At 42.1% G+C, this 27,886-nt stretch overlaps 1 protein-coding gene across 3 annotated transcripts in view; it reads left to right on the plus strand.

Annotated features, from left to right (window-relative positions):
- SPAG1 (sperm associated antigen 1) overlaps positions 1-27,886 on the plus strand; it is a 184,513-nt gene that overhangs the window by 117,191 nt on the left and 39,436 nt on the right. For all 3 annotated transcript variants that reach the window (XM_030217278.1, XM_030217286.1, XM_030217295.1), the window contains 2 exons: positions 13,860-14,032; positions 25,981-26,122. In XM_030217278.1, the coding sequence (XP_030073138.1) occupies positions 13,860-14,032; positions 25,981-26,122 (315 nt within the window). The remainder of the gene's footprint in view (positions 1-13,859; positions 14,033-25,980; positions 26,123-27,886) is intronic.

Here is a 27,886-nt window from a genome sequence, read left to right on the forward strand (position 1 = left end):
TGAGTGAAGAAATATTTTCTCCGATTCATTTTAAATTTACTACTTTGTAGCTTCATTGCATGACCCCTAGTCCTGGTATTTTTGGAAGGAGTAAGCAAGTAATTCACATCTACCTGTTCCACTCCACTCAGTATTTTATATACCTCTATCATATCTCACCTCAGCCATCTTTTCTCCAAGCTGAAGAGCACAAGCCGTTTTCAGCCTTTCCTCAAAAGAGAAGTCGTCCCATTCCCTTTATCATTTTTGTTGCCCTTATCTGTACCTTTCCTAATTCCACTATATCTTTTTTGAGATGCAGTGACCAGAATTGCACACAGTATTCAAGGTGAGGTCGCACCATGGAGCGATATAAAGGCATTATAACATTCTCGTCAACGATGACACTTAGATCCTTTTCCTGATCCGTGACTCCTAACGTGGAACCTTACATCACGTGGCTATAGTTCTGGTTCCTCTTTCCCACATTCATCACTTTTCACTTGCTCACATTAAACATCATATGCCATTTGGATTCCCAGTCTCGTAAGGTCGTCTTGCAATTTTTCACAATCCTCTTGCGATTTAACAAATTTGAATAACTTTGTGTCGTCGGCAAATTTAATTACCTCACTAGTTATTCCCATCTCTAGGTCATTTATAAATATGTTAAAAAGCAGCAGTCCCAACACAGACCCTTACAGAACCCCACTATTTTACCCTTCTCCATTGAGAATACTGACCATTTAATTCTACTCTCTGATTTCTATCCTTTAACCAGTTTTTAATCCACAATAGAGCACTACCTCCTATCCCATGACTTTCCAGTTTCCTCTGGAGTCTTTCATGAGGTACTTTGTCAAATGCCTTTTGAAAATCCAGATATATAAATTAAAAAACTTCAAACTGTTGTGGATAACGTAGTATCTGAAAAAGAAATGGCACTAAGGAAGATGGAATTCTTTGAGAACCAACTACGCCGTAATAATTTAAGATTCTTAAATTTTCCCAAGACTCCTCTGATACCTCCTGTGGAAATGCTAAAGAAGTATTTTAATTAAGTTTTGGGAATTCCAAAAGATGCATTACCTCCAATTATAAAGGCGTATTATATTACTGGAGCTAAAACTGTTGCAGTGGAAGCTCCAGAATTGAATCTAACTCAATTTCTCGAAACATCTTTAGAAACCATAACGGAGCGCACGACTCTTCTTGCAGCCTTTGCATTCGAATCTGATAGGAACCATATACTTAGACTTTACTTCAGATTCATTGCAGCTCAATTTCTCGGATTGAAAATACAAGTTTTTCCTGATATTAGTAAAACTACCCAGAGAAAGAGGAGAGAGTTCCTGGGGCTGAGGCCTCGGATACTATCACTAGGAGGTACTTTTAAACTTAAATTTGCTTGCAGATGCCTTATTTCCTTGAATATGGTTTACTATGTATTCTTTGAACCTGAAAAATTGAAGCAGTTTATACTTGTAAAAGAGGGGGGGGAGAGAGGCAGCTGTAGAAGTGCCTGTAGGTAGCTAAAACCGCTGGTGGGGTTTGAATTCCACCCTCTCAATGTATAGAGTGTTTGTTTTGTTCACAATATTTCCTTATTTCATTGCTTTGTATCTTGATCAATCTTATTGTGGACTAAGTAAATAATGCTCATTTCTTAAGCCCTTATATTTAAAGGACACATTATTTTTACTTTTTACTATTTCTTGATTTTCTTGCATTTGCTTTATTGTGAATGTATTGTTGAAACTTATAAATTAAAAAAAAAAATCCAGATACACAATATCAACTGGCTCACCTTTATCCACATGTTCGTTCACCCCTTCAAAGAAATGCAATAGATTGGTGAGGCAAGATTTCCCTTCACTAAATCAATGTTGGCTTTGTCTCATTAATCCATGCTTTTGAATATGCTCTGTAATTTTGTTCTTTATAATAGTCTCTACTATTTTGCTCGACACCAGCGTCAGGCTCACCAGTCTTCAATTTCCTAGATCACCTCTGGAACCCTTTTTAAACATTGGCGTTACATTGGCCACCCTCCAATCTTCCAGTACCATGCTTGAATTTAAAGATAAATTACATATTACTAACAATAGTTCTGCAAGTTCATTTTTCAATTCTATCAATACTCTGAGGTGTATACCAGCTGGTCCTGGCGATTTGCTACACTTCAATTTGTCAAATTGCTGCATTACATCTTCCATGTTTACAGAGATTTGATTCAGCTTCTCTGACTCGTCAGCATTGAATACCATTTCTGACACTGGTATCTCTCCCACATCTTCCTTGGTGAAGACCAAAGCAAAGAATTAATTTACTCTCTCCTCTATGGCCTTGTTTTCCCAGAGTCCCCTTTTTACCCATCTGTCATCTAGCGGTCTAACCGATTCTTTTGCCGGCTTCTTGCTTTTAATATACCTTTAAAAGTTTTTACTATGTGTTTTTGCCTCCATTGCAATCTTCTTTTCAAAGTCTTTCTTTGCTTTCCTTATCAGCACTTTGCATTTGATTTGCCATTCTTTATGTAGTTTCCTATTATTTTCAGTTGAATCCTTCTTCCATCTGCTGAAGGATTTTCTTTTAGCTCTAATAGCTTCCTTCACCTTGCTTTTTAACTACGCCAGTTGTGGTTTGATCTTCCTCCTTTTTTAATAGACGGAATATATTTGGCCTGGCTTCCAGGATGGTATTTTTGAACAGCATCCACGCCTGATGTAAATTTTTGAACTTTGCAGCTGCTCCTGTAAGTTTTTATTCACTGTACTTCTCATTTTATCATAGTCTCCTTTTTGAAAGTTAAATGCTAATGTGTTGGATTTCCTGTGTGTAGTTACTCCAGAGCTTATATCAAATCTGATATTGTTATGATCACTGTTATCAAGAGGTCCCAGCACCATTACCTTGTGCAGCAGATCATTCGCTCCACTAAGGACTAGATCTAGAATTGTTCCTCCTCTTGTTGGCTCCTGAACCAGCTTCTCCATAAAGCAATCCTTGATTCCAGCAAGGAATTTCACCTATCTAGCATGCACTGATATTAAATTTATCCAATCAATATCGGGGTAATTGAAATCACCCGTTATTATTGTATTCCCAAGTTTGTTAGCCTTCCTAATTTCTGATAACATTTCTATATCTGTCTCTTCATCCTCGTCAGGTGGACGGTAGTACACTCCTATCACTTTCCTTTTCCCCTTTACACATGGAATTTCAATCCATAGGGATTCCAAGATATGTGTCGTGTCCTGTAGAATTTTTAGTCTTTTCGATTCAAGGCCCTCCTTAATATACAATGTTACCCCTCCACCAATTCGATCAACCCTATCACTGTGATTTGTATTCTGGTATGACAGTATCCCCACTGGTTATCCTCCTTCCACCAAGTCTCATAAATGCTTATTATATCTATTTTTTCATTTAGTACAAAATATTCTACTCTTCCATTTTATTTCTTAGGCTTCTTGCATTTGCATATAGACATTTCAGACTAAGTTTGTTGTTCTATTTACATATTGCTTAGCAGTTGACAGTGATAATGTGCAATCTTGAAAATCTGTCTGCTTTTTATTAAAGACACCTGGTCTACTATGCTTTCTATTGCAACCTCGCTATCAGGATGCCCTATCTTCCCTGTTTTGGTGATATCTTTGAAGGATACCTTATTCTGAGCATTGCACTTTTGAGCGACTGTCGGTCTTCCCCCAGTTTCTAGTTTAAAAGCTGCTGTATCTACTTTTTAAATACCAATGCCAGCAGCTTGGTCCCACCTTGGTTAAGGTGGTGCCCATCCTTTCGGAATAGGCTCCCCCTTTCCCAAAATGTTGCCCAGTTCCTAACAAATCTAAACCCTCATCCCTGCACCATCATCTCAATTACGCATTGAGACTGGGCAGCTCTGCCTGCCTCTTAGGTCCTGTGTGTGGAACAGGGAGCATTTCTGAAAATGCTACCCTGGAGGATCTGGATTTCAGCTTTCTACCTAAGAGCCTAAATTTGGCTTCCAGAACCTCCCTCCCACATTTTCCTATGTCATTGGTACCTACATGTACCAAGATAGCTGGCTTCTCTCCAGCACTATCTAAAATCCTATCTAGGTGATACGTGAGGTCTGCCACCTTCACACCAGGCAGGCAAGTCACCAGCATATACTGTCAAGTCAATGTTGGCCAATGGTAATCCTGTAGTTGTTCTGAGCTGTGTTTAGTCTTCAGTCCAGATGCTAATTGTTGATAGAGGGGCATACATATCTGCTGTTACTGTATTGATCCATTGCATTGCTGGTCTTTGTCTTTTGCGTTGCCCTTCAACCTTGCCAAGCATGATGTCTTTATCTATTGATCTTTCTCTTTCAACTCAAGTATAAGAATATAAGAATAGCCATACTAGGTCAGCCCAATGGTTCATCTAACCCAGTATCTTGGCCAATCTAGGTCACAAGTACCTGGCAGAAACCCAGTTAGTAGCAGCATTCCATGCTACCAATCCCAGGGCAAGCAGTGACTTTCCCCATGTCCATCTCAATAACAGACTATGGAATTTTCCTCTAGGAATTTGTCCAAACCTTTTTAAAGGAGGAGTGGCCTAGTGGTTAGGGTGGTGGACTTTGGTCCTGGGGAACTGAGGAACTGAGTTCGATTCCCGGCACAGGCAGCTCCTTGTGACTCTGGGCAAGTCACTTAACCCTCCATCGCCCGCCGCATTGAGCCTGCCATGAGTAGGAAAGCGCGGGGTACAAATGTAACAAAAAAAAAAAATATATATATATATATATACACTAACTGCGGTTACCAAATTCTCCAGCAGCGATTTCCAGAACTTCTGTTCTTTCAGTGAAAAAATATTTTCTCTTATTTGTTTTAAAAGTATATGTAATTTCATTGAGTGTCCCCTGGTCTTTGAATTTTTTGAAAAAGTGAAAAATCGATTCACTTTTACCTGTTGTGCACCATTCAGGATTTTGTAGACCTCAATCATATCTCCCCTCAGCCGTCTCTTTTCCAAGCTGAAGAGTCTACTACTACTACTACTATTTAGCATTTCTATAGCGCTACAAGGCGTACGCAGTGCTGCACAAACATAGAAGAAAGACAGTCCCTGCTCAAAGAGCTTACAATCTAATAGACAAAAAATAAAGTAATCAAATCAATTAATGTGTACGGGAAGAAAGAGAGGAGGGTAGGTGGAGGCGAGTGGTTACAAGTGGTTACAAGTCAAAAGCAATGTTAAAGAGGTGGGCTTTCAGTCTAGATTTAAAGGTGGCCAAGGATGGGGCAAGACGTAGGGGCTCAGGAAGTTTATTCCAGGCATAGGGTGCAGCGAGACAGAAGGCACGAAGTCTGGAGTTGGCAGTAGTGGAGAAGGGAACAGATAAGAAGGATTTATCCATGGAGCGGAGTGCACGGGAAGGGGTGTAGGGAAGGACGAGTGTGGAGAGATACTGGGGAGCAGCAGAGTGAGTACATTTATAGGTTAGTAGAAGAAGTTTGAACAGGATGCGAAAACGGATAGGGATCCAGTGAAGCGACTTGAGGAGAGAGGTAGTATGAGTAAAGCGACCCTGGCAGAAGACGAGACGGGCAGCAGAGTTTTGAACCGACTGGAGAGGGGAGAGGTGACTAAGTGGGAGGCCAGCAAAAAGCAGATTGCAGTAGTCTAAACGAGAGGTGACAAGGGTGTGGATGAGGGTTTTGGTAGAGTGCTCGGAAAGAAAGGGGCGGATTTTACGGATGTTGTAAAGAAAGAAACGACAGGTCTTGGCAATCTGCTGGATATGAGCAGAGAAGGAGAGAGAAGAGTCAAAGATAACCCCAAGGTTTCGAGCTGAGGAGACAGGGAGAATGAGAGAGCCATCAACAGAAATAGAAAACGGGGGGAGTGGGGAGGTGGGTTTGGGGGGGGGAAATGAGAAGCTCGGTTTTGGTCATATTTAATTTCAGGTGGCGTTGAGACATCCAGACAGCAATGTCAAACAAGCACGCTGAAACTTTGGTTTGGATGCAAGGTGAGATATCAGGGGTAGAAAGGTAGATTTGGGAGTCATCAGCATAGAGATGGTAGGAAAAGCCATGGGATGAGATTAATGAACCAAGGGAAGTAGTGTAGATAGAAAAGAGGAGGGGACCAAGAACAGAACCCTGAGGTACGCTGACAGGCAGACGGATAGAAGTAGAAGAGGATCCACCAGAGTGAACATTAAAGGTGCGGAGGGAGAGGTAGGAAGAGAACCAGGAAAGGACAGAGCCCTGGAATCCAAGTGAGGACAGGGTACCAAGGAGTATACTGTGATCGACAGTGTCAAAAGCAGCGGAAAGATCAAGAAGAATGAGGATGGAATATTGACCTTTGGATTTAGCCATTAATAGGTCAGTGGAGACTTTAGTAAGCACAGTTTCGGTTGAGTGGAGAGGGCGAAAACCAGATTGTAGTGGGTTAAGAATAGCATGTGAGGAGAGAAAATCAAGGCAGCGGCGGTGAACAGCGCGCTCAAATAATTTGGAGAGAAAAGGAAGGAGGGAGATGGGTCGGTAATTAGAGGGACAAGTAGGGTCGAGTGAAGGCTTCTTAAGGAGAGGTGTGACCACAGCATGTTTAAAGGCAGCAGGGACAGTCGCAGTGGAAAGTGAGAGGTTGAGAATGTGACAGATAAAAGGAATAAGAGCAGGAGAGATGGCATTAAGAAGGTGGGTGGGAATGGGATCAGAGGAACAGGTGGTACATTTTGAGGAAGAAAGGAGAAGTGTAGTTTCCTCAATAGTAACTTCAGGAAAGGAGGAAAGGGAATGAGGGGAAGGAGAGAGAGGAGAACGGACTAGTGGAGGGAGAGGTGGCGAGGTAGAGAATGCAAGGTTTATCTTTTGAACCTTGTCGTGAAAGAATTCAGCAAGGGTCTGAGGAGATAATGAAGGGGGGGTTGGGGGAGGGGGCACCTTGAGGAGAGAGTTCAATGTGGTGAAGAGAAGTCGAGGGTTAGAGCCAAGAGAGTTGGTCAGTTGGATATAATAATCCTGTTTGGCACGTAAAAGAGCAGATTGGAAGGAGGTCAGCATGAACTTAAAGTGTAAGAAATCAGCAAGGGCCCGAGTTTTCTGCCAGAGGCGTTTGGCGGAGCGGGTACAGGAACGTAGGTAGCGGATATTAGAAGTCAGCCAAGGTTGGGGTTTTGTACGCCTTATAGGGCGGGTCATCAAAGGTGCAAGAGTGTCTAAGGCAGAGGATAGAGTATTGTTGTAAGAAGAAACAGCCTCGTTGACAGACGTGGATGGTGCCACAGTAGAGAGGAGGTTTGAAACATGGGAGGATAGAGATGAAGGGTCAATATTGTGAAGATTCCTAGATAAATTAGATAAGATAGGACGGGACTGGGAGGGAGGAGATTTAAGTGTGAAACTTATAAGATGGTGATCAGAGAGGGGAAGATCAGAGGCAAGGAAACTAGAGGGTGAACAGATGGAGGAGAAGATGAGATCAAGACAGTGACCATTTTGATGAGTGGGGGAGGTGGAGCATAGTTGGAGATTAAAGGAGGACGTTAAAGCGAGTAACTTGGAAATATAAGAGTTGGAAGGATCATTAGCAGGAATATTAAAGTCACCAAGGATGAGAGAGGGGGAGGAAGGATCATGGAAGAAGGCAAGCCAGGCATCAAAGTCACTGAGAAAGGATGAAAGGGACTTATCAGGGGGACGATAAATGACCGCTATTTGAAGAGGCAGAAGAGAGAAAAGGTGGATAGAGTGGACTTCAAAGGAGGAAAAACAGTGAGATTGAGGTGGAAGAAGGGGTTGAAATCTGGAGGAGGGAGAGAGAAGTAGTCCAGCAGGGCGAGGAGTATGTGAAAATAGATAACCGCCATGGCAGAGGGCTGCGACTGAAGCAGAGTCATCAGGGCAGAGCCAGGTTTCTGTTATGGCGAGCAGATGGAGGTGACACGAGATAAAAAGGTCCTGGATGTAGGGGAGTTTGTTACAGATAGAGTGGGCATTCCATAGGGCGCAAGAGAAGGGCAGAGAAGAGGAGGGGAGTAGAGAAATAGAGATGAGGTTAGAGAGGTCGTGGTGAGATCTGTAAAGTTGGGATAATAGTTGGTGAGGGGGGCCAGGATTGGGATTGATGTCACCGGCTGAGAGTAAGAGAAGGAGTAAAAGAGAGCGGAGGAGAGTAGGAGAGGTGTGGCCACGAAGGCGTCGAAGGCGAGAGGTATTTAGGTGGAATGGGGAAGGCAAAATGGAGGGAAGAAAGAGACGGAGATTAAAAGCCAAGAGGGAGGAAGAGGGTAGGAGAGAAGGTGAGGTGATGAAGTCGATGGATGGGCAGTGAGTTCCTGTAGCGGAGAGAGGTAGGGGGTGAGGGAAAAGATTAGGAAGGGATAGGGCTAGGAAGAGAATGTGAATAGGGGCCATAAACGACTGAGGTACTTCAGTAACTGGGAAGAAGATTAGATGTAAAGAGAAAAATGCCCCGCGGAGGCCCTGAGTGGATCGGAGTGGACCTGGGTGTCACCCCGGAGAAGGCTGTAAGAATATGCAGATGAGCTGCAAGTCCTCCACAGCACCTGAAAGGCAGCCGGTGGTAGAGCTGGGCACCTCTTAGCTGAGGAAAGGCTTACCAGGGGTTGGGCCAAAGCCAGCATTCCTCCCCCTGAGGGTCGCCTGATCCTAGCCAAAAAGCACCTGGAAACTCTGTGCACTTGGAGCGAGGGCCCTGGGAAGATCTGAATACAATGTCTATGTTCAATTAATCGAGTCTTCAAGGCTCGAGAAGTTTGGCCCACATAGTACAATCCACACGGGCAGCTAATAACATAAATGACATTTCTGGATGTGCAGTCTGTAATCGCTTGCAGGTCATAAGATGTTCCTGTCTTATTGTCCACAAATACATTGGTGTTTATCATAATGCTGCACACCGTGCATTTCCCACATGCACGATGGGAACCACCCCCTCTCTGTCGCCAGCTCCGTCTATTCCAAATGTCAGCCTGACATAATTTATCATTCAATTTACTGCTTCTCTGGTAAGCAAACAAGATTCGCAAATCATGAAAACAAGGATGAATGTTTAATAATGGTAAATGTCCCTCCGTTGGTCATCTGGTCATTTAGGGCACTTTTTTGGGACCTGTTCGTGAAAAAACAGGGTCCAGAAAAAGTGTCCTAAATTCTGGCTAAAAACGCCTTTATTTTTTCGATTATCGGCCGAGCGCGCCCATCTCTCCTCAATCGATAACCACGCCCCAGTCCCGCCTTCACCATGCCTCCAACACGCCCCCGTCAACTTTATGCGTTCCCGCGACGGAGTGCAGTTGGAAACGCCCAAAATCGGCTTTCGATTATACCGATTTGGGCACCCACAAGAGAAAGACGTCCATCGCCCTATTTAGGTCGGAATTTGGGCGTTTTTCTCTTTCGAAAATAAGCTGGCAAGGGTCCACCTCTACTTTTTGGTTTCATTTGATTATTGATTTAGGGGCTTTTTCCTTTCTTTTCTTTTTTTTTTGTCTTTTTTTCTGTGTATGGAATCAGACGTATTACATCTCATTCTACTTCATTTGGCTCCAAGTATGTCGTCAAATTCCCTATTGACTGAATCCTTGGTGATATCCTCCACAACTACAGCTTAGTTGGCTGTTGTGGCATTTTCTTATGAGTAAGATTAATAAAAGACCAATATCTTGGAGGTCCTGGCAAAAAAAAAAAAAAGGTATGAGGACCTTGGGGCAGTTAATACATGACAAAAAGATTGTCAGTGCAAGAAATACTTTGGAAGTATAATCTCCCCCAGAAGTTGTTCTTTCATGGTCTTCAATTGAGCTACTGATTGAATGTAGTGATCCCTAACCCAGAACATTTAGAATCTGAGTGGGAATTGAAAACACTATCCTAGAAAAATGTACACTAGGGTCTCATTTTCAAAGCACATAGACTTACAAAGTTACATAGATCTATACCGGCGATCTACAGTGGTGGAAATAAGTATTTGATCCCTTGCTGATTTTGTAAGTGTGCCCACTGACAAAGACATGAGCAGCCCATAATTGAAGGGTAGGTTATTGGTAACAGTGAGAGATAGCACATCACAAATTAAATCCGGAAAATCACATTGTGGAAAGTATATGAATTTATTTGCATTCTGCAGAGGGAAATAAGTATTTGATCCCCCACCAACCAGTAAGAGATCTGGTCCCTACAGACCAGGTAGATGCTCCAAATCAACTCGTTACCTGCATGACAGACAGCTGTCGGCAATGGTCACCTGTATGAAAGACACCTGTCCACAGACTCAGTGAATCAGTCAGACTCTAACCTGTACAAAATGGCCAAGAGCAAGGATGTCAGGGACAAGATCATACACCTGCACAAGGCTGGAATGGGCTACAAAACCATCAGTAAGACGCTGGGCGAGAAGGAGACAACTGTTGGTGCCATAGTAAGAAAATGGAAGAAGTACAAAATGACTGTCAATCGACAAAGATCTGGGGCTCCACGCAAAATCTCACCTCGTGGGGTATCCTTGATCATGAGGAAGGTTAGAAATCAGCCTACAACTACAAGGGGGGAACTTGTCAATGATCTCAAGGCAGCTGGGACCACTGTCACCACGAAAACCATTGGTAACACATTACGACATAACAGATTGCAATCCTGCAGTGCCCGCAAGGTCCCCCTGCTCCGGAAGGCACATGTGACGGCCCGTCTGAAGTTTGCCAGTGAACACCTGGATGATGCCGAGAGTGATTGGGAGAAGGTGCTGTGGTCAGATGAGACAAAAATTGAGCTCTTTGGCATGAACTCAACTCGCCGTGTTTGGAGGAAGAGAAATGCTGCCTATGACCCAAAGAACACCGTCCCCACTGTCAAGCATGGAGGTGGAAATGTTATGTTTTGGGGGTGTTTCTCTGCTAAGGGCACAGGACTACTTCACCGCATCAATGGGAGAATGGATGGGGCCATGTACCGTACAATTCTGAGTGACAACCTCCTTCCCTCCGCCAGGGCCTTAAAAATGGGTCGTGGCTGGGTCTTCCAGCACGACAATGACCCAAAACATACAGCCAAGGCAACAAAGGAGTGGCTCAGGAAGAAGCACATTAGGGTCATGGAGTGGCCTAGCCAGTCACCAGACCTTAATCCCATTGAAAACTTATGGAGGGAGCTGAAGCTGCGAGTTGCCAAGCGACAGCCCAGAACTCTTAATGATTTAGAGATGATCTGCAAAGAGGAGTGGACCAAAATTCCTCCTGACATGTGTGCAAACCTCATCATCAACTACAGAAGACGTCTGACCGCTGTGCTTGCCAACAAGGGTTTTGCCACCAAGTATTAGGTCTTGTTTGCCAGAGGGATTAAATACTTATTTCCCTCTGCAGAATGCAAATAAATTCATATACTTTCCACAATGTGATTTTCCGGATTTAATTTGTGATGTGCTATCTCTCACTGTTACCAATAACCTACCCTTCAATTATGGGCTGCTCATGTCTTTGTCAGTGGGCACACTTACAAAATCAGCAAGGGATCAAATACTTATTTCCACCACTGTATGTTGGCGGCGGCGCTACAGCTGGTCGGAACCGTATTATCGAAAAAGATGGCCGGCCATCTCTTTTTTTCGATAATACGGTTTAGCCCGGCCAAATGCCATGGAGTTCGCCGGATTTGAGATGGCCGGGTTTGTTTTTCAGCGATAATGGAAAGTTATGTCGGCCATCTCAAACCCCGGCCAAATTCAAGGCATTTGGCCGTGGGAGGAACCAGCATTTTTAGTGCACTGGCCCCCCTGACATGCCAGGACACCAACCAGCCACCCTAGGGGTCACTGCGCTGGACTTCAGAAAAGCTCCCACGTGCATAGCTCCCTTACTTTGGGAGCTGAGCCCCCCAACCCCCCAAACCCACTACCCACAAATGTACTGCACCCACTAAAATTGTTCCAGGGACCTGCATACAGCCTCTAGGACTTATTGCTGCTGTATAACTTTGGCATACCAGTTCACACCTGAAGACTAATCTCTCTGAAAAAGTCCTTTCTTGAAATAGGCACGTTTACTCACAGTTAACTGCAGATCAGAGGTTGTGCCCCACTGGCAAAGAGTCCCCTGGTACTAAGATTAGCAGTAGGTCAGAGCTGGCACAATGGTGTACAATGCCCTCTTTCAGCACCATGCAAGGTAAGAACTACGTTCTCTAATGTGGGTAACACAGGAAAGGGAACTAAAACTGGCTTACAAAAATGGCCACTACCGCATGGACTACAACAGGAAACAAAACAGGGCACACTCTGACCCAGTTAGCAGGGGGGAAAAGCACCATGGGAGTAGAGCCCAGTACCCTACACCCACCACAATGCATTGCTAATGTGACTCTGCAGGGCACCTAACAGAAAAGGTGTCACACTCACCCGAGAGCCACATCGCAACCAGGGAAAGGCTGTCTGAGGATACAACACATTCTGCTGTCATGGAGGTGGGTACGGCATTTGAGGCTGGCATACAGGCTGGCAAAAAAGGTTTTTAGTTTTATTTTTTTAGTTTGGAAGGGGATTGGTGACCACTGGGGGATATGGGAAGGTCATACCCCATTCCCTCCAGTGGTCATCTGGTCAGTTGGGGCACCTTTTTGAGGCTTGGTCGTGAAAATAAAAGGACCAAGTAAAGCCGGCGAAATACTGTTTAACGCCGCTTTTTTTTTCCCATTATCGGTGAAAGCCGGCCATCTGGTAGCCACGCCCATTCCCGCCCATGTCCCGCCTTCGCTTATCTACCGATATGCCCCCTTGAACTTTCGCCGGCGAAGCGACGGGAAAGCGGCGATGCAGTCAAAAATGCCACTTTCGATTATACCGATTTCGCTGCTTTTAAAAAATCGCCGGCCATCTCCCGATTTGTGTCAGAAGATGGCCGGCGATCACTTTCGATTATAAGCTGGATAGTAACCTATGTAACTTTGTAAGTCTGTGTGCTTTGAAAATGAGCCGCTTTGTCATTCTGCCCCCCTCCCCCCGCCCATTTTATCCTTTACTTCAACATAACTTGTCAAGTCACTGCATGTGTACAAAATTTATATGAGCCAATGAAACAGCAGACCATGAGCTACATAACTGAAGTCAATTTTGAGGTCAGAACTTCGATTAATTCTTCTATTACCCAGTCTGTTTTTGTTGCACATTGTGCTTCTTGGACTCTCGTGAAAGTGGCCAAAGTGGATTGATCTAAACGTTCAAGCTGCTGGTCCTGTAGAGTTGCAACTGATACCATGTACATATGTTATTATATTGCATAAATTTGCATATATAGTGTTCAGAAGTATCTCAACACAGGGCATATTTTTAGCTATACTGTAGGTTACCTACGAGTTGGTTATCTGGCAGCCCCTCCGCCTCCCCCCCTCCAGTTTACTTGAATCAGAAACATTATACTGTTGTGTTGTCCTTCCAGGAGCCGAGAACTATCTTGACAGCTAAACAGTATATCGCTGAATCATTGGTGGAATCTTGTTTGTTTGATGCATAAATATGAAGCATTTGGTCTTTATATTAATTCCAAATTACTTTAGAGACTTCAATCTTGTCGTCTGACATGTTGCATTATTGCTTATGTTGTTCTTAATATTTTTTATTGGTTTAAAAATAAAGAGGATTGAACTTAAAAAATGCATATATTCTGCAAAAAATAGATTCTCCAAATATTTCATCCAAAAATATACTTTTGTTTAAAGTTGGTTTTTTAGATGCTTTTTATTCATAGGTCATTGACAGATTTGCTTTGTTATTAGGTATCACCGACAACTGAAGATAAATATGTTTTAAGAATCCTAAACGTCTAAAATGGTTTGTGTTTTTATTTATGGAGACTCTTTTTTATATTCTTGTAGAATAACAAGAACTTTAATAGATGAGGATGGACCAAACTGGAGAGAGAAATTACCACCAATTCCTATAGTCCCTGTTTCTATGCACAGATGGGAAGGAAAATATATATCAGATGACCCAGAACAAAAGGCAGTGGTAAATTCTAGTGACGATAGAGAGTCTTCATGGATTAATGGTATGTGCAGTACAAACACATTTCCCTAGAAAGAAGAATGCCTCCCTCTTATCCAGCTCCTCTTTGGTGACCATGCAATCAACACTATTAGGCTGGGGAAATTATTTTCGGAGGTTAAACATATTAGTCCCTCTTTATATCAAACTGAAAGGACCCCAAGTACAGTACATCACTCTGCCCTAGCTTTTGTTCTTGGAATTTATCTGCCTATTACAGAACAAAAAGACAAAGGATAGCAAAGGTAAAATACAACTATATAAAAAACATTTGCTTATATAAACTGATATTGTGAAAAGATGTTTTAAAAAGAGAAAAGGGCCTCAAAGAAATCCAGTAAGTGAAAAACATGCGGGTTCATATTGATCATTAGTCTTAAAAACAAAACAAAACTCCTTAATATTAAATATTCCTTTTCAAATATCACTAACATTTGTATATCTTTACATGTAGGCCTGCCGAGAAGGGGCAAGGGGCAAAATTCTCCCGGGTCCAGCCTCCAAGGGGGCCCAGCACCGGCACACACCACTGCCGCTGCAGCGATCGAGAGAAGGGAAGTTTCCAGTGGCAAGCAGAAGACTGGCTCAGTCTCCTGAGCCTGTGCAGGTTATTGTGTTAATTTTGCTCTACCGGCCATGGGTCCTTCTATCTGCCGTGTCCCGCCTCCTTCCGCATAGGCAGGATGCAGCAGAAAGAAGGACCTGTGGCTGGCAGAGCAGAATTAACATGAAAACCCAGCACAGGAGCAGGAGATCAGGGGAAACAGGGGGCCCGGCACAGGACAGGAGCAAAAATGAGGTGGCAGGGAGCCCTTAAGATTATTTACCCCATGTCCGGCTTTATCTTTTGGTGGCCATGTTTACATGTCCTCTATCTTCCCTTAAAAATCCATGGTCCCTCCCTGTTTTATTAGTTTTTGTTTATAGTATTTAGTTTTCTTGTCATAACTGAATGCCTGTGTTCTTTCACTCCTTTATTTAATTGGAGCTCCTTTCTGTCTTTTACTGATTTTATGTAAACCACTTTGACCTTGTTGAAGTAAAGGCAGTATATCAAGTCATGGAATAAACAAACATAAACATGGTCTTTTATCTTGTCTTTTCAGAAAATATTCAATATTATACACGTTAACTATGAAACAAATCTTCAAATACCATACAAGTTCAAAAGACTTATCTGTCACAAAAGTCCTCTTCTATGGAGGCCTTTATTATGCTATCAAATTTCTGCTGTTTCAGGGGAAAAATATATACAACCATCTTCTCTGGAGGAGAAGAGAGATAGGGGAGATGTGATACAAACATTTAAATACTTGAAAGATGTTAATAAACCAACCTTTTAAAGAAATGGGGAGATTATTATTATTATTATTATTTGTTACATTTGTATCCCACATTTTCCCACCTTTTGCAGGCTCATGTGGCTTACATATAACCGTTAACGGCGTTATTGATTACGGTCTGAACAAATACATGGTATGAATGAATACAAAGTGATTTTGTAGTAGCATGAGGTACATGTATGGTAGGTACAGTTGGGGGAACTTAGAGAGGAAAAGGGGGAAGAAGAGTCAGGTAATGTTCGTTACGGTCTTTGGTTGCATTGTGTCACAGGTGAACAGGCATTTTTATGTTGAGTCGGTGGGGTGTGCTCTTCTGAACAGGTCTGTCTTTAGTGCTTTCTGAAAATTTAGGTGGTCAAGCTTAGTTTTTATTGCTTTTGGCAATGCGTTCCATAGTTGTGCGCTTAGGTAGGAAAAGCTGGTTGCATAGGAACTAGAGGCCATAAAATGGAACTGTAAGGAGGGAAACTGAAAGGCAACATAAGGAAATACCTTTTCACAGAGAGGATGGTGATATCTGGACCACCCTCTATGGAAAGTTGTGGGGACAAAAAATGGTGGTGGAATTAAAAAAGGGGGGCAGACTCAGGAAAGATGTCAGGAAGTATTTTTTCACAGGGAGGGTGGTGGATGCTTGGAATGCCCTCCCGCGGGAGGTGGTGGAGATGAAAACGGTACCGGAATTCAAACATGCGTGGGATATGCATAAAGGAATCCTGTGCAGAAGGAATGGATCCTCAGAAGCTTAGCCGAAATTGGGTGGCGGAGCAGGTGGGGGGAAGAGGGGTTGGTGGTTGGGAGGCAAGGATAGTGGAGGGCAGACTTGTACGGTCTGTGCCCTGAATAAGGCAGGTACAAATCAAGGTAAGGTATACACATATGAGTTTGTCTTGTTGGGCAGACTGGATGGACTGTGCAGGTCTTTTTCTGCCATCATCTACTATGTTACAAGAGGATCCCTAGAAGGCAAGAGGATGGAATAAAAGTACCATATAGAATATTTCCACTCAAAACAAAGCATAAATGGCTTGGATAAAAAAATAAATATTGGGGGGGGGGGGGGTAACTTTCTGGGCCAACTTTACCGACCATGCTGGTCTTCATCTGTAGTCATTTATTGTTGTGTTAAGATCTGAACCCTGGTTTCCATTCCATTGCTCTAATAATAGGTTACTCCTTTGCCTTACTGGAAAGAATATTAATGCCATTCTAGGGTCTGCTGTATTATTTGCATTGCTGCTTTTTACATAGGTAAGGTGGTAGTTGTTTGAGTTCTGGCAGTTAAAGGTGTTTCGGTAATGGCTGTTTTGCTGTATATAAATTGAGTGACTTTTTTTGCAAGATGTGGAGGCAGATATAAGAGAGGATTTACAAATCGGAATTGAGATGTCCAGGTCAGGATGTTTGTATTTTTGAACAAAATCTGCCAACATAAAGCCTGTTCTAAAATATATCAAGGAATGGATATGCATGCGCCAGTTACATGCAACAAGAGCATCCATTTCATAACCATTAACATCTAAATATCAACAGGGTCAACACAGCAGTATAAACGTGTGTTGGCATTTTAAAACATGTATGTTGGCATTTCAGAACAAGCATGCATATGTGCTGGAACCATTTCAAAAACGTAAAATACATCTGTTTTCTGAAAGTGTAACAGAGCCTGAAATCCTTTGTCAGCATCACTCTCGGGGGGGGGGGGGGGGGGGGGGGGGGGGGGGGGGGGGAGATGGGGATGAAGTGGAACACTGTAACAAATTGAGCAACTGTCCCTAACTTACACTTCCCCAGGAGCAGATGTAAATTCTGACATTGATGTTGCTGGACATGTACATACATTTCCCTTCTGAAATGGGAAATGTACTTGTATCTTTTTGCTCTGTCCTAGTCCCACCCAGACCACACCCTCTTGTATTTCGTGTTTTGGCCATGTATATCCCAGATTTCTAAAATAGAGATTTACAGTAGTTGTGTAAGCATTATACACATTACGTTCAAAACCCAAATAGCGCAGGGGCTAGCAGATCAATCCCTTCTGTTCTCGGGAGTCCAACACACAGCAACCACCACCATATTGTACATTGAGTCACATGTAATGCTCACTTATGCATTAAAAAATCCATCTGGATGAGTTTATTTGTAGCAGCCACTGTACCCTGGAATGCCTGTGGGGGTGTCAAGTTCTGATGTTACACAGCTTGCCCCTCATTGCTGTTTGTCCCTGGCAACAGTGGTCCCGCGGGGTCTGGCTTCTTGCAAATGAGGAGCAAGCCGTGAAAATGGTGTAGATCAGTTCCCTCCACCCCCACCCCCACCCCGACCAGCTCAGGAACCTGAAACATGCTTACAAGATGCCAGTGTCCTTTTGTCACAGCTGTGGTGTTTTTTGTGCCTTGTACCTTTCTTCAGGTGGCCCCTGGAAGTTGACAGTGGGGTGGGGGTCAGCAACCAGGTATGTAGGGGATAGCCTCCGTTACCTGCAGGGAAAGGGTTGTAAGTGACTGTTTGTTTTCTGTTGTGTGGATTGGTACTTTACAGAACTGATGGTCCCTAAGGCTTGCTGGACAGGTTGTGGCACATGTGAGATTCACCAGTAGGGAAAGAGAGCTGGTTAATGACTGTAAAAGTGTTGGTGAGTATGCTTAGCTCACCTTGCAGCCATCCCCCGGTGATCTGGTAACTCTGAAAACATTCATGCGTTCCACATTGAGACAAGATGTAGGTATTGACTGGATCCTGGGTAGAATGCACACACGTTAGTGATGATATTTGAGGCACTGCAGGCCTCCTGCATGTTTAGCTTGTGTACTTTCTGCATAGGGGTTTTCCTCTCTCTCCCACAAGCTAGTAACCAAAGGAGCAAAATTCGCTTCCACTCGTGCTAATAACCACCACTTGCACCCAGTACCCACCACCAATTCAGGTATAGGTTCACACACACATGAGAAAATGGACACTGCCAGATACAGAAGCAGACATTGGTAAATGGACACAACAAAATGAACACACTCACACACACATACTGGATGTTGCACAGAGAGATGGGGCTGAGGAGAGTCAAATTTTTACAGGTTTGGAGAGGATGTTTGGTAGAAAGGAGCAAAATGAAGCAGAGTGGATGTTATTGAGGCTGTAGGGGGTTACATGGGGCAGAGAGGTAGCTAGTTAAGAGGAAGAACGAGCCTGACCACACACTGAGAAGCCAACCAACAGAACAATGCATTAACCAACACTCCAAGCCAAAAGAGATACCTTCCCTGCCATTTAGTCGCTATTTATAGGAAGTGTACATTTGGGTATATATTTTATATGCCATCCATCTGCCTGACGTTTATACAGTACATCTTGTGCACTTGATGGCTTGTCCCACTCAGCACATGCTCACTGTCTGCCCCAAACTTACAACCTTTCAGAGTGCATATATATGTATTTGATGTGCTGCACATACACATGCCTGTTTTTCTGTTGTAGAATACTACTGAAAGCGTTGTCAACAACCAGAACACCATTCATATCTCCACACACTAGTCCCACATATTCCTATACAATCTATCACTACTACTACTACTATTTAGCTGTATATCCCCTCCAACCCTCCCTTCCACTTCAGCAACCTTTCCATGCCTTATTTCCACTGCATGACCCCTCTATACCATTCTCCCCACACACAAGATTGTGCGTTTATCCCTGCTGTCTTGCTAAGAACCCCCCCTCCCCCCATTGCATATTAACTTGCATGTCTATAAACACTTTCTTTGCTTCTGTCCGTTTATAGTTCTCTATATGCTTGTCCTGATACTGGCTCATAGTGATAAACAAGTTCCATAGTGCTTTTATCTATTTTATCTTTGAGAGGATCGGTGCTTGAACCCCTCTCGGTGTTTGTGGATCATTTTTTGAAGCCCTTTGTTGCCCAGACTCCAGCTTTTTTGAAGGACACTACTCATTTTCTTAATATTTTGGAGGATATCACTTTGGAATCTAACACACAGGTCATCATGGTCACTTTAGATGTAAAATCTTTATATACTTCAATACCCCAGACCGAAGCGCTTGAAGTCATAAAGGAGGTTTTAGAAGTTCGTTCAAGACCACATGATGTCCCTACAGAATTTTTATTAGAACTAGCGGGATTAGCGCTACAAAAAATTTTTTTTCTTTTTCAATATGAATTTTTTCAACAAATAGCTGGAGTAGCAATGGGGGCGTCTTTTGCCCCCTCGGTGGCTAATTTGTACATGGCACGGTTCGAGGAGAAATATCTCTCGAACCACAACTGGTCTAATTCTATATTAATATGGAAACGATTCATTGACGACATTTTTCTCCTGTGGAGAGGGGATGAGGACACCTTAAATCAATTTGTCAGCTGGTTGAATCGATTGAATCCAGCTCTACAATTCACCAGTGAGAGTTCAACCTCTAACATTCATTTCTTAGACGTAGATATAAAATTAACAGCAGGGGTTTTTCAAACTACGGTGTTTAAAAAATCCACGGACAAAAATACTATGTTGCAATATAACAGCTGTCATCCTAGAACTTTAAAGGACAGCTTACCTTTTTCACAGTTTTTGAGATACAAAAGAATTTGTTCAGATGATAGTCTTTTCAAACAACAGGCAAAAGGATTAGCCCATTCGCTACATCAAAGAGGCTATCCAGTTCATGTACTCAAGAAATCATACACAAGAGCTAAATATAACAATAGATCTTTATTACTTTCTAACAACAACAGATCAGGCAATGAAGATAAAAATCGCAAACACACTTTTGTTGTAAAATATCAGAAGGGTGGGGAAGAGGTGGCCAATCTAATCAGAAAAAATTGGGATATTGTACAACAACATCCTTTATTTAACAATTCTGAATTACAGATAGCTTTTTCAAGAGAACGCAATTTAAGGGAACTATTATGTCCAGCAGATATTGTGGTCAGAAAAAATACCGTGACAGGTTTTCACACCAAATGTGGATCCTGTTCATTCTGCGACACTATGATTGAAAATGACAGTTTTTGCAATCCAACAGATGGTAAAATATACAAATTCAGACATTTTACCACATGTAAGACCGATCACGTGATTTATTTTCTCAAATGTCCATGCGAAAAATTATATATTGGCAAGACAGACAGAAGTTTAAAAACGAGATTGAGTGAACATAAGTCCTGTATCAATTCCTTAAAATGTGGAGCCCCTTTAGTTTCTCACTGTAAAGAATTCAAGCATAATTTTGAACATCTTCAATGTACAGTGATAGATCATGTGGCGGCACACATCAGAGGTGGAGATCGAAGCAAACTGTTACTTCAGGCAGAACAAAGATGGATCCACAGATTACAGACTTTGGAACCTGGCGGTTTGAATTCAACCATACAATGGGGAGCATTTCTATAAATACAAATATATTTCTTTGAAACAGATTGGGATGATACTATCTATGATGATTCACGATCTTTATGTTATCGATCACATATTTTGACAGCAGAGGGCAGTTAATGGCCCTTTAAATTCATTACCGATGTGGCAGTCGATGATAGGACCAAGTTATCTTCGCGTCATATGACGCTCCAGTCATTGATTGGGTAAAGTTTTCTTTAATTTCCCATTGAAGTCAGGTGAGGACGCCAACAATTCTTTCCAGAAGACACGAGTTTCGTGGGAATTTCATTGCTAATATAGGTAAAATGACATGATGTTGCTTTTAAGGGATCATGAGAATTTTGAATTCACCACTTGTTTCAATGGATTTGTTCTTGTTTAGTTATACCTTCTTTCGTTCTGATTTATTGACAGCGATCATGGTGCGGGGTTCTACGAAATAGCGGGTTCCCTGATGAAGATTTACGAAACGGGACCGTAGGAACCAATGCATTCATATATTTTTTTGGATCCACCGCCTCATTAGAACGACATCGTTCCAATATTCTGGATAAGATAAGTGATGGTGTTCGGATATATTTTTGATATCACCATTTTTTTGATATAATTTTGATATGATCACAGAGTTTCAAGTCTAAGTAGACACACACACATATTGATATATAAAATCTAAAAAAAATTTTTATTATATACTAGAGGGTTTTCAAGTCTATGATGACTTTTTCTATGTGCTATACAATGAACACTCATGTGCAATAATAGCCATAGTAGTTGAGACTTTTCCCTCATGTGCAACTCAATATCTGCTTTATAGTCATTGAGATTATCTAGTACAGTCAGCAGAGAATCTGTTAGGCATTTTGATATATGAGTGTATAATAAGTAACATGAGATAAAATATATGTTCTTGAACCAAAATTGATCTGCAGACCAAAGGTGATGCCTGAATACCTCCACAATGTTCACCTTCTGTCTTGTCTCTGGGACAGAAACAACCTTCTGAAGGAGTAAATCTTTACTCCCCCAGGCAGAATTCCAGGCAAGAAAAACTCTAGCTATTAAATAAGTATTAGACATAATAAATATTTATTCAAATTGTCAAAGTTTGGAAAAGAAAAAGCCAGGCCACCTTATCAAAAGTTTTCTCTGCATCCAAACGTACAAGCATACCAGACTGCCCAGTCGCCTGAGCGTGAGATGTTGCCAGGAGATCCCTTATGCACATTCAAAACTGAGTGGCAACTCTTAACATAACCCACTTGGGCATCACTAATGAGGGATGGTAAGTGTGCCACCAGCCACGTATTCAATGTTCGAGCCAGGATTTTCACATCTACATTAAGAAAGGATATCGGCCTATAAGAGCTCAGGCACGTTTTCTTCTTCCCTGGCTTTGGTGTTAAGGTAATGAGTGTTTCATTTGCCCGAGGGGGGAAAAGCACCCTTCTGCAAAGCTTCAGAAAAATAGACAGCTAAAGGACCACATAGATGAGAGGATAAGATCTTATAAAACTCAGGCAAATAGCTATCTGGGCCTGGAGCTGTAACATTTTTTAGGTTATTAATGGCCACCTGAAGCTCTTTACCAAGCAAAGAAGTATTAAAAGAGAGCTGTGCCTCAGCCAACAATTTCAGCATCCCAGAGTCTTTCAAATAATCTACCACACTAGGGCCCTCAGGATCCCTCCCCAAACTGTAAAAGCATTGAAAATAATTGAAAAAAATGTCCGCAATGGCAGCAGTATGATTACAGAGGCATCCCTCTGCAATATGGAGGCAGGGAATATATCTGAAGCCCATTCATGTTTTGGTAAGGCAAGCTAACGTTTTACATGATTGATTCCCAAAATGATAGTATTTAAATTTATGGTAAAAGAGCATCTTTTTATTCTACTCATGGATAAGGGAGTTCAACGCGGCCTGAGTCGCTAACAGGGCTTCCTGAGCCAACGGTGAAGGATGCTAGATATAAGCACACTTGTCCATCCAATACTTGCGTTCCAAGTGTACTGTACCCTGGGAGAGGCACTTAGCGTAGGCCAATACATACTCAATGATGCATCTGCTCAGGAGCACTTTCGCTGTCTCCTAAAAAAGACTTGGATCATTAGCATGCTGGGTATTAAAAGTATCAAAATCCACCCATTTCTGGTGCAAGTATTTTTGAAAATGAGGCAGGAAAGCGCCAGTTCCCCCCCCCCCCCCCCCCCCCCCCCCCCCCCCCCCCCCCCCCGCGCCACGAATATGTCACCTCCACATCAATCCATATCAAAGAATGGTCGGACAACAATGCAGGGCCAGACTTAGCAAAGCAGCAGTAGAAAGTAAGATAAAATCTAGCCATGACCAGGTGCCATGAGCTCTTGATAGATGGATGTAATGGCATTTGGTAGGATGCAGGAGCCACCAAGCGGTCTACCAGATCCAACGAAGAACACAAAGGCAGGCCCTTGGCCGGACCCCTGACATGCCTCAAAGGCTGTGCTGAGCAATCCAGCAAAGGGTCAAGGACTTGATTGAAATCACCAACCAACATCAAAGGAAGAGAAGGATCCTGCAAACCCCGCTGAACAAGTTGCTCAGAATATGCATGTTTGTGAACATTAGGTGCATTAACTACGAGCAGGAGCAGATAAAATGCAAATCCCTGTAAAGCAATTTTTAACATAAGATACCTCCCATACTGATCCTTAACTACAGCTGTAACTTTACAGAGCAAGGTTTTACGGATGAGAACCACCACCCCTGCTCTCTTATGGGAGGATGAAGAGTAATAGACTCCCCCCACCCATCCCTGGCCAAGCTTCTGATGTTCTGTGTCTGTAAACTTAGTCTCTTGTAGACAGGCAATATATGCCTTATAACGATTTAAATGAGCCAAGATTTTGTTACGTTTAACCAGGGAGGAACTGCCTGAGACATTCCAAGAGAGTAATTGTACACTTCTTTTAGGTACCATCTTTTAGTTACTCACTTCCTGGGTAAGAAAAATAGCATTAAGTCCATGCATAGAAATATACATGATAGAATACAAAAACCAGCATACACACACAGTCCACCTGCCACTTACCCACCAAGCAAATACAAACTCTGCAAAACCCATCCCAGCCATCTCACAGTGGGAGTTCTTTCTCCATCCAATTTTCAAGCTCAGGCAGCAGATGTTGTTCAGGGATAGATTCGGGAATACCCAAAATGCGCAAATTGTCCTCTGAGCCAATTCTCTCCATTTCTAATGTTTTTCATTTACCTATCAAGGAAAACAAAAATCCAGATCTCAGCCTGCAGACCTGTTAGAGGAGACCTCATCTGGAGGGCTTCAACCTTCTTGCATTGGAGGACACCTTGACTGTTCCTCTGCCTTCCTCCATAAAGCTCCTGTTCCTTCCCTTCCTTCTTGGGCAATCGTGGGGTGCTTGATGGTGCAGATGTCCTGCATGTGCCTTGCCTCCACCCAGCGCTGCTCACTGTAGGCTCCCTGTTGTGTGGATGCTCTGATCAGCAGTCTGCTTCTCCTATGATTACAGGCCCTCACCCAACACCTCCCTTTGTGCCTCTGGTCTCTAATAATGTCACTGCAAGTGCCCCTCCTCCTCCATAGTTCCTGAAGGTTATGCACCCCACCTCAATCTTAGGAGGTGGTGCATTTGTGGTGACATCATTAGATATCAGGAGATTCATCTAGCAATCCTTTCCAAACTTGTTTGTAGGAAATCAACCATTAGACAGAGATCAACAGTAAGTAAAGGACCAGAGGTATGTAACTTGCTACCAAAAATTTTGAGGTCATAACGCTGCCGTCTACCTTTTTTTATTTCAATTGATTTGTTCGGTTTGCTGTTTTTGTTATTCTTGGTCTTGCTTTATGATCTGCCTTGAGCCTTAGTTGATTTAAATGGAATATAAATTTCTATATTAGATTAGATTAATTCTACCTCTGTTTCATTGTCACTACTGAGAATGTCTCTACTCAGTCTGGGTAAATATACAGGTGGTATGCACATAATTTATCCTCCTTTTGGAAGGGTAATTTTATTAAAGCCTAGTTCTGTATGCAAAACAGTGTTTTACCTATGGTAATGTCCTTTACAATTGCTCTCTTTGTATCTGTGTGAATAATCTCCTTATATGAAAGGATGACCCTTAGTGGTAGTACCGTGAGAGTACCCCCCCCCCCCCCACCCAAGGGTGGTCAGCTCCATTTTAAATTCCACCTTCCTGGGCGACAGTGGGGGGAATCACTACCGCCTGAAGGACCACTGGCTACCAGTGAAGATCCTTGTGTAAGTCCTGGAGTGGGGGCTGAAGGAGGATAAAGCGGGAAGTGGGGTTTATGTGTCTGAGGGCTTGGGTTGTGCAGGGGAAGCATGGTAATGTGAAGCAGGGAGCAGAGTAATGTGAATTGAGGGTGTGGGGGCATGATAATGTGGATTGGGTGTTTGGGGAGGCATAGTAATGTAGATTGGGGATGCAGAGAAGCATGGTATTGTGGATCGGGATTGTTGCTATTGTGAGAGTGTGTGTGGCGGAAGGACAGATACTGAAGGGAAGAACAGAGCCATTGTGCCAGAATCAGTAGTTTATTTATATTCCATTGGCCTTGCACTATGTTGCATGCAGGGACAAGGTAACGTGTTTGCTCCTGTGCTATCTGTACCTGTATATAGCACAGTGCCTTGCAGTGCGGTAAGCATCTGTCCTTTGCAGTAAATGCAGGGCAGATGCTCACCTGTCTTCCTGCATTTACCACAAAGGCTGTGCAGTTACTGCATGTTAATATTTGTTTTAAATGTGTGGTAACTGCAAAAGCTTACCACACTTTTGTAAAAGAGCCCCACAGTTCCTTATACGTCTTCACATGTTCTTTATTTCCCTTATATATTTCAAAATTCCAGTAAATAGTTTTTAGAAGCTGAATATCTTAAAATAGTTACAATTTAAATAATCATGACTGTTCCCTCAAAAGAACCATTCCTGTCATGGCATGTTCGAAACTAACCCATTTGGAGAAATTGCCCCCAAGAGAAGAATCTCTTGAGTTCTTTGCTTCATTTGTGTAATCTTATGCTGTAGACTCTTGTCTATTGCAGTAGCAATTTCTTATGTCCACGCATCAGGACATGGTTAAAAAGCATGTTGTAAGTACAAATAATGCAAAAAAAAAAAATAAAGTAACGACATTGGTAGCCATTGGATAACATTTCGGTCTCTTTGTGAATTAGGTGAAAAGGATGAGAACTTGTTCCTGGCCCTTAAACAAGATGGGAATGAATACATAAAGAAAGCTGAATACCAAGATGCTATAGAAAAATACAGTGAATGCCTGAGATTGAACTCCACAGAATGTTCCATATACACTAACAGGTAGGCTCCTGCTTGATTCTATTCCACACAATGTGTTATGTTTGTGTCTATAGATACTTTCAGCAAAATAAGTTGTTTTCTTTTTGTAGATTTCAGTAGTATCTTTTCAGTAGTATCTTCTCAATGAATTGTGAAGTCTTTATTATTTTTGTCTGACAGATTCACATGTGCATGAGCATTTTATGGATGACATTTTATCATTATACATTAAAATGCTAAATTAAAAATATGATTAGGCTCTGTTATGTATGTATTTGGTATTTCTCTTTAGATTTACAAAACAAAAATCAATAACTGTTTATTAGGATTCATAAAGCACTTTTCATCCAAATTCAATCCAAGTATCAGTACTTCAAACTATAGCTATTGTTTGATCATAAACTTTACTCACAAATATAGTTATATAGGTACCCAGCTAAACTAATCTGATTTTTACATTTTTATTCTACCAACTCCCTTATGAAAGGCCCAAAATCAATGTTCGAATTGATCAGATAAACCATACAACATACAATACAGTAAACAATGATATAAAAATATTATTAAACATATTGTGAAACAAAGCAATTAATTAAAACAAATAAACCTGGCATTGTACTGTATGCTCCTATTACCAAAATGGCTTTATGTTATGCAGACTATTCCTTTTACTCTTGAAAGGTAGGATACAGTGTTAATCAATCGGATGCTTGCTAGGTTTCTTTGGGGTGGGAAGAGGGCTAGGTTTCATCTTAGTTTACTATCTTGTGCAGTTAGGCAAGGAGGACTGCCATTACCTGCACTGGATCTTTATAATAAGGCTTGTCATTTGAGATAGGTTCAAGTCGTCGGTAATTCCCGTTCCCTACCGATTCCATAGCAATGCCATTTGCCCCAACAAAGATAAGGGGAGACTTTCCCAATTCCGCAATGTATATTACATGGTACTTACTCTGGCCTCCACTGGCAGCCAATGCAATGAAATCAATAGAGCTGTAGCCCTATCATATTTGTGCAAATTGAAAATCCATTTAGCAGCAGTATTTTGGATTCTTTGCAACCTTGCCCATCCCCTCATGAAGACCCTTGCCAACAAACAAGTGCTGTCCGAACAAAGCACCCACTTCAGGCAATATAAGAGAAGACAATCCAATAGGTACTGAGACGCATCATGACGTACACAATAATGAAAACAAAAACCAACAAAGAGTGAAGAAACAGGATCCGCTATGTGGATAAAAATAGAAGAACAGCAAAATAATGAACCATCATCAACAATTTATATTTAATTCTATCTTGCATAGATAACCAATTCAGTTTCTTAAAACTGGGAGCAACATGACCATAATTTGAATGTCCATATAACAAGTGCACAGTTGAGTTTATCACTACCTGCAATGTCTGTATGCGAACCGCAGGCAGACCTACATAACAGATACTACAGTAGTCTAAACCCATCAAAACCAAACTCTGGAGCACCATGAGAAAATCATTCTGGGAAATCAACGAGCATAGCTTACAAAATAAGCACAAACTTATAAAATGATTTTTTCACCGCAGAACGAATCTGAGGGGAAAAAAAGACAGCACGGCATTAAATAGTACACCCAAGTTTTTCACAACTGAAGAAACAGGAATCACAACATCAGATATTACAAACTCAGAAGGAAAAGAAATTGCTGGTTCAGCAATTACCAGCAAAATATCTGTTTAGATATATTAAGAGACAAACAATTCTGAAACACCCAGTGATGGATCCTCTCTAAAACTGCTTGTAATCAAGAA

Source organism: Microcaecilia unicolor, chromosome 1 (genome assembly GCF_901765095.1).
Source record: "Microcaecilia unicolor chromosome 1, aMicUni1.1, whole genome shotgun sequence".
Taxonomy (NCBI): Eukaryota; Metazoa; Chordata; class Amphibia; order Gymnophiona; family Siphonopidae; genus Microcaecilia; species Microcaecilia unicolor.